Source organism: Salvelinus fontinalis, chromosome 4, assembly GCF_029448725.1.
Source record: "Salvelinus fontinalis isolate EN_2023a chromosome 4, ASM2944872v1, whole genome shotgun sequence".
NCBI lineage: Eukaryota > Metazoa > Chordata > Actinopteri > Salmoniformes > Salmonidae > Salvelinus > Salvelinus fontinalis.
The window spans coordinates 75,100,343-75,113,312 of NC_074668.1; the positions used below are offsets into that span (position 1 = coordinate 75,100,343).

Genomic DNA, 12,970 nt, shown 5'->3' on the forward strand with positions numbered 1-12,970 from the left:
TGACTTTCACCTCACCTCTCACACCACATCTCAACTGAGGTCAGTCGTCCCTGGCAACCAGCCTTCACAAATGAACTGTCATTTACATAGATCAGTATTAGAACATGTTCATTTCATAACGTATTCCTGTTCATTGCTCTTTTCTCACATTTTATCGAGGTGATATCTCTAGTCAGACATTCCATACTCAAAGTAAATGGGTAATTTTGGGGTAATGTTCGTTCCCTCACTGAACATGCCCCAGGACAACGTCAAGGCCGAATTAAATAGCTATTCAATTAAGAGGTTGTATCTAGCCTCATCCTTACAATGTCCTGTCTCTGCTCCTTTCTCTCTGTAATGGTGTCATAACTCGTGGGCTAACAGGACAGATGACACCAGTCACCCAATAGAGGGTCTTTAATTTCAACATCAATGTGTAATTGGGTTTGATATGGCCATTGATTGGAGATGCTGGGGCCTTGTTACTGTGGAAAGGCTTATTGACAGATTTTATCAGCAGTCAACAGTGATCTGTCTCTTACCCAGATTACAGGGGATACTGGTTCAACCCTAAGATGTCTGTCCTATTTAACCAGTGTGCCCTAAGAGCTTCACCAAACCTACTAGTCTCATCTAGTCTTCTGTCTGTCTGTCTGTCTGTCTGTCTGTCTGTCTGTCTGTCTGTCTGTCTGTCTGTCTGTCTGTCTGTCTGTCTCGCCCCTGTCCTATCTGTCTGTCTTGCCCCTGTCTTGAAGAATAGACGGGCCCCAGACCGGAAGGTTTAGGTTGCATCCGGAGAGCAAGGTCATCACTTACTGCTGATTTGACGAGACACTGTCTGTCTGTAAAGACGACTGCATGGCTGCTGTAACCTGAGAGACTAATGCTCTTTAGAACCGAGACGAACAGACTGCTTTACCTGGTGGGCTAGACGGTACCTTTCCTCATCCTTTTTCTCTCCACTGAGTGGTGGGAAATTCTCTGTCTCTTTATCGTCTCTCTATAGTTGTGTCCCAGAGAGGAGGAGCAGCATAGGTGCTGACGGGGTTGCCCAGGGTGACAGTGGGGGCAGATCAGCGAGTGGCTGAAACAGCACAAATACCCCTGTCTGATGCTGCACTCTGCTTTCTCCCCAGTCACCCTCTCACCTAGCCCTCTGCCTCCACACTCAACGCAGGTACAGGGGAACTCACTGGGAAGGAACAGAGCTCTGTGTGTGTTACATCCTGATCTGTGATGATTGTTTTCTCCATCGGTGGACTCTGAGGACAGAACCCTCCCAGGACAGTCCAGGATATTTTTGGCCTAGTTGGAGTGTGAGGTGCTGGGAGTCCAGATTCATCCAGGCACATTCCTGAGACAAACAGCCCAACCCTGTCTCTGTCTGTGGGGCTGCAGGCAGCTCACTGCAGACACTGCAGGCTCGCTGGTCACACCCTGGGAAAGAAGGAGTGCTGAAAGGAGAGCAAAGGACAGAGGAAAACAGAGTTTCCTCCAGAGTTAGGGAAGGAAAGGGAAGGGGGATACCTAGTCAGTTGGTTACAATACTGCTCTTCACATTCTGAACTAATGCAATGCTGTGACATACTGAGGATTGTGGAGGGAAAGACTAGCCAACCGAACACAGACCAACAGGAGGAATTCATAGCTTGTGGCTGGTGTGAAAGGCAAAGGTAAGATATTATTTATAGCTATGCGAAAGAGGAAACTTTGCAACCTTATACTGTATGAAAGGCTCTGTATTCATGTAGGATTAGCTCAGCCTGTGCTTACACCTAATTTAGACTCACTAACAGCAGCGAGGTTCAATAAACTATGTGATGTTGTGGTTCTATATCTTACTCCGAGTTAATTAATGACCTATGTACTACGTGGCCTATCAAACCCGGCCAGTAGTAGTCATATATTGGGTGTCATATTTGTGGATGTGGCCATGGTTTTGTTGATGGTGTTTTCCTCTTTGTAATGCTGTGGTTTTGTCCCCAGACATTGGTATCACTATCAATACCCATACATGGTGCTTGTTCCTGTTTGATATTATCCCAACATCGCTCTCAAGATGCTGAGTAGAATATTTGATATGGACACATATGGAAATGAATAATAGATAGCGTTCATAGATTTGTGGCTTTGTCACGGCTGTCGTAAGAAGAGGACCAAGGTGCAGTGTGGTCAGCGTACATTTTCAGAATTTTAAAAAAATGACGCCGAACAAAACAATAAACACTACAAAAACAAACCGTGAAGCTAAAGGCTATGTGCCCTAAACAAAGTCAACTTCCCACAAAGACAGGTGGAAAAAAGGGATACCTAAGTATGGTTCTCAATCAGAGACAACGGTAGACAGCTGCCTCTGATTGAGAACCACACCCGGCCAAACACAAAGAAATAGAAAACATAAAACATAGAATACCCACCCCTACTCACGCCCTGATCAAACCAAAATAGAGACATAAAAAGGATCTCTAAGGTCAGGGCGTGACAGTACCCCCCCCCCCAAAGGTGCGGACTCCGACCGCAAAACCTATAGGGGAGGGTCTGGGTGGGCATCTATCCACGGTGGCGGCTCAGGTGCGGGACGCAGACCCCGCTCCACCACTGGCTCACCCCACTTTGGTGGCATCTCTGGTGCGGGGACCCTCGTAGCGGGCCCCGGACTGGAGGCCGCCGCTGGAGGTTCCGGACTGGAGGCCGTCGCTGGAGGCTCTGAACTGGAGGCCGTCGCTGGAGGCTCCGGACCGGAAAACGTCGCTGGAGGCTCCGGACCAGAGAACTCCAGTGATGATCCATGGCACGAAGCCTCCAGTGATGATCCATGGCAAGAAGCCATGACTTTCGTGCCATGACTCCTCACTGGAGGCTTCGTGCCATGGATCATCACTGGAGGCTTCGTGCCATGGATCATCACTGGAGGCTTCTTGCCATGGATCATCACTGGAGGCTTCGTGCCATGGATCATCACTGGAGGCTTCTTGCCATGGATCATCACTGGAGGCTTCGTGCCATGGATCATCACTGGAGGCTTCTTGCCATGGATCATCACTGGAGGCTTCTTGCCATGGATCATCACTGGAGGCTTCTTGCCATGGATCATCAATGGAGGGAGGAGACGTATGGGCAGTCTGGTACGTTGAGCTGCCACAGGGTTCAACAGGCTGGGGAGACATACAGGAGGATTATTTCTAGGCGCAGGCCCAGGACTCACCAGGCTGGAGAGACATACAGGAGGCTTTGTCCTTGGCAGAGGCACCGGATACACTGAGCCGTGGAGGCGCACTGGAGGTCTCGACCTAGGAGCCTGCACAAACCGTCCTGGCTGGATGGTTATTTTCGCCCTGCAGATGCGGGGAGCAGGCACAGGATGCACTGAGCTGTGCAGACGCACTGGAGACACAGTGCGCAGACCCGTCGCAGGATATCCTGGGCCGTAGAGACGTACTGGAGGTCTGGAGAGCAGGGCTGGCACAACCCTTCCTGGCTGGATGCTCACCCTAGCCCGGCAGATGCGGGGAGCTGGAATGTAGCGCACCGGGCTATGCACGCGCACTGGAGACACCGTGCGCTCCACCGCATAACACGGTGCCTGACCAGTACGACGCTCGCCACGGTAAGCACGGGGAGTTGGCTCAGATCTCCAATCTGACTCAGCCACACTCTCCGTGTCCCCCACCCCCCCATTTTAGGGTGGAGCTGCCTCTCGGGCTTCCTTGCTAGCCGTGTCCCTTCGTAACGCTGCCGCTCTCCTTTCGTTGCTGCCTCCGCCTACCTCAATGCTTCCACCTGTTCCCATGGAAGGCGATCCCTTGCCGTCCAGGATGTCCTCCCATGTCCATTCCTCCTTTTTACCACACTGCTTGGTCAGTTAGTGGTGGGAAGTTCTGTCACGGCTGTCGTAAGAAGAGGACCAAGGTGCAGCGTGGTAAGCGTACATTTTCTTTATTTAAAAAAAATGACGCCGAACAAAACAATAAACACTACAAAAACAAACCTTGAAGCTAAAGGCTATGTGCCCTAAACAAAGTCAACTTCCCACAAAGACAGATGGAAAAAAGGGATACCTAAGTATGGTTCTCAATCAGAGACAACGGTAGACAGCTGCCTCTGATTGAGAACCACATCCGGCCAAACATAAAGAAATAGAAACATAGAACATAGAATACCCACCCCAACTCACGCCCTGACCAAACCAAAATAGAGACATAAAAAGGATCTCTGAGGTCAGGGCGTGAGAGGCTTACTTGATGCAAGGTTTCATTTTCCCAGTACCCAAATTCAGTGTTTCACCATTCACTTTGTTTTGTACCTTGCTCTGGCGTGACAACCCCACACTGTTGAAATGATTTGAAGCTCATCTTCCAGGAGGCTAGCCTGATATCAGAGAGTATCAGGGTGGAAAGTCTTCAACAGAAGTGGTTGAAGAAGTGTGTCTGTGTCTACCAGGAAGTGTGAGCTATCAGCACTCCCTGGATAAGGAATGTGTGAAAATATGTGTGTAGGAGGTTGAAGAAGCCATTTAAGGAAGCCAGGGTGATTATGCTAAGTAGAAGAAGAGGGGAACAGTGGACAGGGGGCTGAAGTAGATGCTCTATTCTCTCTTGATTGAGGCACTCATTATGAAATGCCCTTCAAAACCCCTGCATTTCATTGCAGGTTCACCCTCGGTTCCTACAAAAGAGGATGAGGAGGTCTGATGATGAATGCCCACCAGCTTCAGCTCAGATAAAAGTGCATAAGTAATATGTGGCCGAAGAGAGACAGGCAGTGTACATCATTTGTCTCCTGGGTGGCTTTGATAGCTTCACTAACTCCTAGTTGTTTAGATCTGACATTGAGAGAGCATGAAGCACATCAATAGACTAGTGATGGGCAAAAAAATCCATACAGTTACATATCACAATATTATTTTTGGACGATATTATTTGACTCCAAGTATCGATGTAAAAAAATAAAAACTCCTGTATTTTTCACCCTATAACGTCTTCTTTTTAATTAGTGAGACAACATGTTTTCAGCACTTTTATTTCCCTGTCTGATCAAAACAAATGTCTCTGCAGCAGACATACACCCAGTGGTCAGTATATTAGGTACACCCATCTAGTACCGGGTCGGACTCCCGCTTTCCTCCACAACAGCCTGAATTCTTCAAGGCATAGAAACATTGGTATGAAGGGACATAACGTGTGCCAGGAAAACATTCCCCACACCATTACACCACCACCACCAGCTGTACCGTTGACACCAGGCAGGGTGAGGCCATGGACTGATGCTGCTACACCAAATCCTGACTCTGCCATCAGCATGACGCAACAGGAACCGGGATTCGTCAAACCAGGTGATGTTTTTCCACTCCTTAATTGTCCAGTGTTGGTGATCGCGTGCCCGTTGGAGCCGCTTCTTCTTGTTTTTATCTGATAGGACTGAAACCCGGTGTGGTCGTCTGCTGAATTAATAGCCCATCTGTGACAAGGACCAACGAGTTGTGCGTTCCTAAGTTTAGGTCAGTCATTTTGCCCATTCTGAACTTCAATCGAACAGTAACTGAATGCCTCAATGTCTGACTGCCTGCTTTATATAGCAAGCCACGTGAATCACTGTCTGTAGGAGGGAACCATTTTCATGAACGGGGTGGTGTACCTAAAAAACTGGCCACTGAGTGTATAGTGAGCAATATGTTTGGAACATCATCGCAGTATTGAATTGCAATACATATCGCATCGGCACCTAAGTATCATGATAATATCATATCGTGAGGTCCCTGGCAATTCCCAGCCCTACCATGGATACCTTCCATTTTAGTCTCTGGTTTCTCTGGATTTGTGCTTCCTGGGAAGCAGGGCATGGTCAGGCTAATGCTGCATTTAGATGGTACGAGGTAGATGGCAATCCGGATATCATTGTTTTCAGTGAGAGCATGACGGTAAATGCCGTTAAGGCTGGCGGTGAATGCCGTCAGCCTCTACGGTAGACGGGACTTGCTGCCAGAGTTCAAATATTTCAACTTGCCGTCTGCATTGTTTTCTACCGGATGTTCATTTGCAGTTTGTTTACTCACATCAACATAACAACTCATACCCTCGTGCTGGCTTGCCTTTGCTGTCACTGTCTTTCTTGCTTTCTTGTCCCGCTATGCCGACTGGAATGACGTTTTTTGCGTCCCTCGTCTAAATGTAGTATTATGCATTATTCCAAATGACATAATTGGTGCGGTTAGACTGGAGAATCTGCCAGACTGGTGTAAAATCTACAATGCTAAAGAGGCCCTTGTTTGGAATGTGTGCCAGTGGCTCATGGGAGGTAGACGCTACGAGACTGGGGTACAGAGTCTGTCTGTGTGGATGGATGAGCAGGGCAGTAGTGGATGAGGCTGGGGGGGATGAGGGCAGTGCTACAGTAGATGTGGAACAGACCAGGGGTCAGGGATGAGAAGGGGGCTGAGGTAGAAGGGATGAATGAGGGATAAGGATGGTGCTGGGGAAATGAGTTCTCCTCTGGAGGATCTTTTTCCTGCTGCTGGAGTCATCCTTAGCCTGGGCCCCCCCCCCCCCCCCCCTTCTCTTCATTAGCTGATAGGAGGCGCTTTCAGCAGGGCTAGTAATCAGTCTCTTAGGCTGCTGGAGCATAGCCAACGCTTCGCTGCTATTTCTCAGGGCACGGACGCTCTCTCTTTCCCTTTCCCTCTCATTCTATCTCTCGCTCTCCCTCCCTCACTTTCCCCATTTTTTCCACACCTTTCCCTACTCCCTCCTTCATGTTACTACTCTCCATTCCTCTCTCTCTCTCTCTCCTTCTCTTCTCTCTCTCTTCTATTCCTTCTCTTCCCCTTTCCTCCCCCTCTGGCTCACCCCCTCCCTTCCCCTGCACATGCTGCCAGTGTGACAGTGGTTTCTGCATGAGTGCAGGGAGAATGGAGCAGAGAGAGGGGGCATCCAGCCCAACACAGGAAAGAATAGGGCTCTGACGTCACTGCTCCACTGTGGAACGCACATAGCAGAGGATAGGGAGGGGAGCACTGGCAATCCCAGGCTGCTACTCCTACTGCTCCATGACCGAGGCTCCACACTCTGGTCTCCCTCTGGTCCTCCTTAGTCCTGCTGTGTTGCTGCTCTGGGGTTGACTGGGCCCCTCTGTCCTCCCATCCCACCCCAGAGCTGGTGGCTGTTTTGGGAAGGGTCTCATCATGTCAGATGTGGGTGTGCTGCAGTAGCCCCACCCCCTGTGTCTCCGTCTGAGTGGGACAGCCCAGGAGAAGAAGCGGGAAGCAGTGTTTAAATGCGTTTCTGAGACAACATCAACAGTCAGCAGCATCACAGCTGAGTGGAGTACAACACAGAGCAGAGAGCTGTCCTGTCCTGTCCTGCAGCTAACATGTGGAGGGAGCCGGGCTACTCCTCCTCTTCCTCACACACCCCTCAACCAAGGACCAGGAAGCCTTTCTACCATGGGACTCATAGCAGGTCTGTATGGCTGACGTCTCCTCCTGGAGGACTCCTATAGCAGAACTAGCACAGATGTACCGTAGCCTTCTTTATGGCTACCTGGCTATGCTCAGTTTGATGTGCTAGAGGTTGCTAACAGCTGCTGCAGACTCACTGCTTTGCCTACCGTAAACCGTCTGTTTATGATCCTTGGCAGGGAAGTTTTGCCTTGTTTATCATGTGTTAGTGCGGAGCTTTTTGAACAGACATCTGGCTATTGCCTACCTACGATGTCTCAGCCTGAATCTAAAGGATCAGAATCCAACACTGTGGACTGGTGTACAGAGGAAACCTGCATTTAACCAGGCCTTTTAGCTCTGCCATGCAATCTCTTGCCCCAGGGAAAACGGAAAGGGAAGCGAAATAACCATAATGGTGCTTTAGTGCATGTTGTCATTAATATTGACTACTGTGTTGTTGAACTGTTTCACGTTCACTTGTTTCTGTGTGGTCAGTATAGTTGTGTGTGTTGAGGCAGGTTGAGGACACAGATGGTTGTTGGAAAGCTCAGTCATGTTTTCCAGAGACACTGACTAGCCTACTCCTTGTTATTGTGGTCAGGCAGACAGTAACACCCCTGTTTGGAATGTGTTGTTTGTGTGGGGTCACTCCTCACACCGCTCTCAGGACCCAGCTAGACAATTTATACATCTGTCCCATGTCTCAGTTGCTCAATTCAGTGATGATGGGCTATTTATTTCACTATTTGTTGAAATGGTTTTCTCCATACTTTATTGATTGAGGAAGTAAATCTGTTTTCTCTACCTCCCTGGTGTGAACATACTTAAACACAGATTGAATCGTTGAGGTTTACAATCATATTTATATCAATGAAGTATTGCTAGTGTTTAGCTCATGGCATGATTGTACTCTGTCATTACCGTTCCCTTTCATAGGAGTCTATGACATCCTGCTTGTTATCATTCTATCAGAGTCTCAGTGTTGGCCTCCAGAATGGCGCAGTGGTCTAAGGCACTGCATTGCAGTGCTAGCTGTGCCACTAGAGATTCTGGGTTCGAGTCCAGGCTCTGTCGCAGCCGGCCACGACTGGGAGACCCATGGGGCGGCGCACAATTGACCCAGCGTCGTCTGGGTTAGGGGAGGGTTTGGCCGGCAGGGATGTCCTTGTCCCATCGCGCACTAGTGACTCCTGTGGTGGGCCAGGCGCAGTGCACGCTGACACGGTCGCCAGGTGTACGGTGTTTCCTCTGACACATTGGTGCGGCTGACTTCCGGGTTAAGTGGGCATTGTGTCAAGAAGCAGTGCGGTTGGGTTGTGTTTCGGAGGACGCACGGCTCCCGAGTCCGTACGGGAGTTGCAGCGATGAGACAAGACTGTAACTGCCAATTGGATACCACAATATTGGGGAGAAAGTGCCAACAGCGCGGTGCCAACACTCTTCATCTGTATTCTCTGAATGTATGGAGGTCATGTCTTTCTTAGCTGGAGGGTTTGGCTAGCGCCCGCTACCCGGTTGACCAGGAAACGTTTGAGAAATAACATTGAAGCGGCCCAGGACAATATATTCAATAGACGAAAGTAAAACATGTTGTTACTCACACAGGTTTCCTACACTGAACAACAATATAAACGCAACATTCAACAATTTCAAAGATATAATACCTCTTTTATTTAAAAAAAAGCTTTTTTGAGTTTTTACTGTTCATATCAGGAAATCAGTCAATCTATGGATTTCACATGACTGGAAATGCAGATATACATCTGTTGGTCACAGATACCTTGAAAAACAAGGTTGTGCGTGGATTAGTCAGTATCTGGTGTGACCACTATTTGCCTCATGCAGCGCGACACATCTCCTTCGCATAGTGTTGATCAGGCTGTTGATTGTGGCCTGTGGAATGTTGTCCCACTCCTCTTCAATGGCTGTGCAAAGTTGCTGGTTATTGGCGGGAACTGGAATATGCTGTCGTACACGTCGATCCAGAGCATCCCAATCATGCTCAATGCGTGACATGTATGGTGAGTATGCAGGCCATGGAAAAACTGGGAAATGTTCAGCTTTCAGGAATTGTATACAGGTCCTTGCAACATGGGGCCGTGCATAATCATGCTGAAACATGAGGTGATGGTCGCGGATGAATGGCAGGACAATGGGCCTCAGGATCTCTTCATGGTATCTCTGTGCATTCAAATTGTCATCGATAAAATTTCATTGTGTTCGTTGTCCATATTTATGCCTGCCCATACCATAACCCCATTGCCACCATGGGGCACTCTGTTGACAACGTTGACATCAGCAAACCGCTCGCCCCCACAACACCATACATACTGTCTGCCAACTGCACGGTACAGTTGAAACCGGGAAACTTCTCCAGCGTGCCTGTGGCTATCGAAGGTGAGCATTTTCCCACTGAAGTTGGTTACGATGCTGCACTGCAGTCAGGTCAAGACCCTGGTGAGAACGACGAGCACTTTCCTGAGATGGTTTCTGACAGTTTGTGCAGAAATTCTTTGGTTGTGCAAACCCACAGTTTCATCAGCTGTCCGGGTGGCTGGAATCAGACGATCCCGCAGGTGAAGAAGCCGGATGTGGAGATCCTGGGCTGGTGTGGTCTGCGGTTGTGAGGCCGGTTGGACGTACTGCCAAATTCTCTAAAGACGTTGGAGGCGGCTTATGGTAGAGTAGGGCTGTCCCCGTTCTTTCGACCAATCGATTGGCTGAAATGTTTGAGCTTATTTTCCATATGTAGACAGACACACCCTATGTGTTTGAATAAAACCAGCTACATACTGTATGCACTGAGCTAGTCTGATGCTTTAATCTAGCGGAACCCCCCCACATTCCACTGAAAAGGCAGCGCGCGAAATTCAAAAAATATTTTTTAGAAATATTTAACTTTCACACATTAACAAGTCCAATACAGCAAATGAAAGATAAACATCTTGTGAATCCAGCCAACATGTCCATTTTTTAAATGTTTTACAGCGAAAACACCACGTATATTTATGTTAGCTCACCACCAAATACAAAAAAGCACAGACATTTCTTTCACAGCACAGGTAGCTTGCACAGAACCCCCAAATAGAGATAGAATTAGTCACTAACCAAGAAACAACTTCATCAGATGACAGTCTTATAACATGTTATACAATAAATCTATGTTTTGTTCGAAGAATGTGCATATTTCAGGTATAAATCATAGTTTTACATTGCAGCTACAATCACAAATATCACCAAAGCAGCTAGAACAATTACAGAGACCAACGTGAAATACCTAAATACTCATCATAAAACATTTATGAAAAATACATGGTGTACAGCAAATGAAAGACAAACATCTTGTGAATCCAGCCAATATTTCAGATTTTTTTAAGTGTTTTACAGCGAAAACACAAAATAGCATTATATTAGCTTACTACAATAGCCAACCACACAACCGCATTCATTCACCGCAAAGGTAGCGATAGCGAAAAAAACAGCAAAAGATATAAATTTATTCACTAACCTTGACAAACTTCATCAGATGACAGTCCTATAACATCATATTACACAATACATATATGTTTTGTTCGAAAATGTGCATATTTAGCGGTACAAATCGTGGTTTTACAATGTGAATACGTAGCCAAACTGCACAAAATTATCCGGATATATTTCTGACACTCACCTAATCTAATCAAAGAACTCATCATAAACTTTACTAAAAAATACATGTTGTACAGCAAATGAAAGATACACTAGTTCTTAATGCAATCGCTGTGTTAGAATTCTAAAAATAACTTTAGTACGACATACAGCTTACGTTATAGCGAGACAGCGCCTGCAATGAGGGCAGAAAATAGTACTAAACATTTTCCACAGAAATACGAAATAACATCATAACCTACTTTTGCTGAGCTTCCATCAGAATCTTGTACAAGGGGTCCTTTGTCCAGAACAATCGTTGTTTGGTTTTAGAATGTCCTTTTCTCCTGTCGAATTAGCAACCAAAGCTAGCCAAGTGGCGCGAAGCTGTCCATCTTCACCAAACGCAGAGAACGGAAACCGCCAAAACTCCCGATAAACTTTCAATAATCTGATAAAACTATATTGAAAAAACATACTTTACGATGATATTATCACATGTATCAAATAAAATCAAAGCCGGAGATATTAGCCGTCTATAACGAAAGCTTTTCAGAAGGCAATCCAGGGTTCCTTCCCGCGCCTTGCTGAACAAAGGAAATTTGGGGTCACGTCATTCCAAGAGCTCTTGTTCGACCTCAGATCAAGCTAGACACCCCATTCCACCTCTCACTGCCTCTTGACATCTAGTGGAAGGCGTATGAAGTGCATGTATATCCATAGATTTCAAGCAAATGAATAGGAAGGCCCTGGAACAGAGCCTCTTTCAGATTTTTCACTTCCTGATAGGAAGTTTGCTGCAAAATGAGTTCTGTTTTACTCACAGATATAATTCAAACGGTTTTAGAAACTTTAGAGTGTTTTCTATCCAATTGTAATAATAATATGCATATTGTACGAGCAAGAATTGAGTACGAGGCAGTTTAATTTGGGAACGATTTTTTACAAAGTGAAAATAGCGCCCCCCTATCGCACACTGTTTGATTAAATAATTAAGATATACAAATGACTCAAGAAAGAGCCCAATGGTCACACTGTGTTAAAAAAAAAGACAGTGAGTGCCTGTGTGACTGGCGCACGTTGTCTCTCTCTCCTCCGTACTGCAGCGAAAAGGCATCACAGCACAGCAAGTGTTTATTGCACTGTCCATGCTGAAGCTGCAACATTATTTCAGCCATTTGCTTTCTTTCTGGAAAGTTCTGTTACTGAAATCCCTAATTTGTTCAGCGAAAAAGAATCCCTATTCTCTCAACCATTGCTCTCTTTACGTGAAACATGTAAGCATCGCATGCAAGTGACCAATAGGGCCTGACCTATAGCCTATCATAATCACATCAATAAATTGGTTTTAACAAACTCCCAACGCAGTAATGTCAACAGCAAAATGGATATGGAGGACGTGAAAAATAAACTCAAAATGGGCGAATGTTTTCTGGTTGCTCAGGAGGGAAAGAGGAGGTCAGATCTGTGGAAGACATTTGACTTAGTTGTGGAAATGACTGGGGATCAAGAAAGGTATAGGAGCAAGGGAAGGTATAGGAGCAAGGGTTGCATGAGTATTATGTGTGCCAAACAGTTTCTGTTAGATTACAATATACACATTTTGTCTGACCATTTGGAACTGTGCAAGCAACACTAAATAAATAAGTCTACCAGAGTCTGTTCTAATGAGATAAAATACAAATCAAGCCTTTATTACTGCAGACTAAAAACAGTTGCATGCATTTGTGAATTGCGGTTTATTTATTGTTTAGGCTAATGATTCAAAGCTCCCTTTGTTATTTAATTAAATCTAAAATGCTTGATTGCATTTCAAAGCATGAATGTCTCGTATGCTGTTTGATGGTATGAATAAATAAATTGATTGATACAGTAGCCTATATATTGAAATATAGTCCTAAGTAAGTTACATTATTAAGACTAGAC

General features: G+C 46.3%; 1 protein-coding gene across 12 annotated transcripts in view; it reads left to right on the top strand.

Moving 5' to 3' along the window:
• The window catches only part of LOC129854399 (pleckstrin homology domain-containing family A member 7-like), a 154,109-nt gene that overhangs the window by 21,755 nt on the left and 119,384 nt on the right, over positions 1 to 12,970 (top strand). Inside the window, exon 1 of one of the 12 annotated variants that reach the window (XM_055921396.1) lies at positions 6,976 to 7,436. The exons of the other annotated variants lie outside the window; for them this stretch is intronic. Within the exon in view, the coding sequence (XP_055777371.1) occupies positions 7,348 to 7,436 (89 nt within the window). The 5' untranslated portion in view covers positions 6,976 to 7,347. Of the gene's footprint in view, positions 1 to 6,975; positions 7,437 to 12,970 lie in introns of those variants that run through there. 12 annotated transcript variants of the gene reach the window in all.